Source organism: Nanorana parkeri, unplaced genomic scaffold (genome assembly GCF_000935625.1).
Source record: "Nanorana parkeri isolate BGI_ZX_2015 unplaced genomic scaffold, ASM93562v1 scaffold968, whole genome shotgun sequence".
NCBI lineage: Eukaryota > Metazoa > Chordata > Amphibia > Anura > Dicroglossidae > Nanorana > Nanorana parkeri.
Genome location: NW_017307236.1, coordinates 664,437 through 666,674, shown reverse-complemented (window position 1 = coordinate 666,674; position 2,238 = coordinate 664,437). Strand labels below are relative to the sequence as shown.

The 2,238-nt window shown below is 51.7% G+C and overlaps 1 protein-coding gene across 1 annotated transcript in view; it reads left to right on the top strand.

Annotated features, from left to right (window-relative positions):
* The window catches only part of CUNH7orf43 (chromosome unknown C7orf43 homolog), a 20,574-nt gene that overhangs the window by 6,838 nt on the left and 11,498 nt on the right, over positions 1-2,238 (top strand). The window contains exon 5 of the mRNA XM_018566671.1: positions 1,010-1,157. Within this exon, the coding sequence (XP_018422173.1) occupies positions 1,010-1,157 (148 nt within the window). The remainder of the gene's footprint in view (positions 1-1,009; positions 1,158-2,238) is intronic.

Sequence of the window (2,238 nt, the reverse complement as noted above, 5' to 3'; positions counted from 1 at the left end):
GAAGCCGGCCCCATGCTGATTGGATGGGAAGCCGGCTTGTCAGCCAATCAGCATGGGGCCGGCTTCCTGGCCAATCAGCAGGAGCCGGCTGTTCGGCCACCTCGATGCTGAATGGCCGGGAAGCTGGCTTCACAGCCAATCAGGAAGCCGGTAAGGTGGGTCATTACTCGTAGCTCTGCTTCCTGATCGCCTGGGAAGCCGGCTCCATGTTCCCCTACGGCCCTGCCAGTCAGAGGAAATCTTCCTCGGACTAGAAGTTCCGGTATCATGGAAGGGATCGCCTAAATACTCAGTATCCGCACCAATACTAGTATCGGTATGGGTGCATCCCAAGTTACAACCGCCATCTATGATTAGTTTGGGTTTGGGTGAAATAGCTCCTGCAAACTAAATGCTAACAATACATATATTGTTAGAACAGCATGACCGCCCAGCAGCTTACCACTACATATCTTACGGATTTTGGACCTTAAGAGTGTTCAATCTAAGAACTGTCTGTGTTCCTCCACATCCAATAGTGACATTCTCTCATTCTTCTTCCAGTGCAGTACGGGCTGTCGTTTTTTCAGACACTTCGGTAGCTTAAGCTGGCCATACACAGTTCTATTTTTTTTTTTTCATTCAACCCGCAGGCCGAACAAAAAAAAAATAGAAGAGATTCCTCCAATAACGCTTGCGAGCATTGATCGAGGAATCTCCCCCTGCTGCTTTTGTATTCTGACAGCGACCGCCGGCTCATTGGCTGATGGCTCTGTTCGAAGATTTTCCGACCAGCTCCTTCGATCAGCTGATAGAGGGATGCTGACAGCGACACACACTGTGCAAAGAACCGCCTGAAATTTGTATAACGTATGGCCACCTTAAGGCTCTTTGAAATATCACTGCATGGGATTCCCAATCCTGGTTTGGGGCACGCTGCATGGAAGCATAAAGACTTCAGTAGAAGTGACCTGACCTCTTGTAGAAGAATGTAAACTGAACATTTACCATGACCGTCCTCTGTCCACAGTCACCAGTCCGGAGATGTCAGTGTGGCCTCGTTCCTGCGACTGCACAGCTGCTCTTCCCAGTTACCCAGTATGCTCTGCTCCCTGGAGGAGCACAACTTCCTGTTCCAGCTGCAGGCAGGAGAGCGCCCCCCTGAGGATGCCAAAGAGGTGAGAAGGAATATATAGGGGGTTTTGGGTTGCTGGGATATAGTTATGATATAAAGGAGAACTAATGAGGCGAGTGAAAATCACTAAGCCTCATAGTTCTAGCTGACCTGTGACAATGAAACTGTCACAAGTCGGCTCAATAGATCGGGAAGTGAGCGGACACATACCGTCGCTCGCTCACATCTTGATCTATCCCTGCAGAGAGCCGTGACTGTCACTTACGGCTCCCTGCAGGGATTCCCCCCCCTGCTCCGATCCTCCAGCGCTGACTGGCGGAACGGAGGGGGGAGAGGGCGGGTACAGGTGGCTCTGCCTCTAGATGGGCAGAGCCAGCTGTCACTCACACAGCTGGGTGGATCTCGACAGTAATGTCGGGATACGTCCCGGCTGCGGCGTCTCAGTATACCGCGAGCTGTAGCTCGCGGTATACTGAGCTTTGGGTGACGGGAGGACGCTAGTTTGTGTCCTCCCGTTACCCTTAGGAGAACTATGGGGAAAAGCCCTGAATCCATAGTTCTCCTTTAACTACTTCCGGGCCGCAATACGTCTATAGATGGCGGCCCGCAGAAGTGGTTAAAACAAGAACACGGCTGTTGCAGCAGCCGTGTTCTTGTTGCCATTGTTAACAGCCGGTGATGGCTGTTAATGTACAAGCGATCTGGCATCTATACAGCCGCCGGATCATTTGTACCGAGCGCTGCTGTGCCCTCCCTCCGCCAGAGCCGCAGTCGGCTTCCCCACGCACAGCTGTCCCCGTGTGGCACCCGGGACCGGCTCGGCCGGTCTCCCCGCAATGATCGGAGAGAGATTCAGCAGCTTCCAGCCACTGATCTCTCCTCCGATCACTGGACCCGGACGTGATGTGTATTAAATCACTTCCAGTGTCACTATTTACATTCTCCGGCTCTTAGAGCCAGGAGATGAAGCTGGGGAAGCGGATATTTGCTTTCTCAGCTTCTTTGGGCTCCCTAGGTGACATTATGCCTCCATAAAGAGGACCTGTCACACCCTATCTGCTATTACATAGGGGCTTCATAGGGTTAGTGTAAAATAAAAAAGTAACATAAAAGAAAGTTTAAAG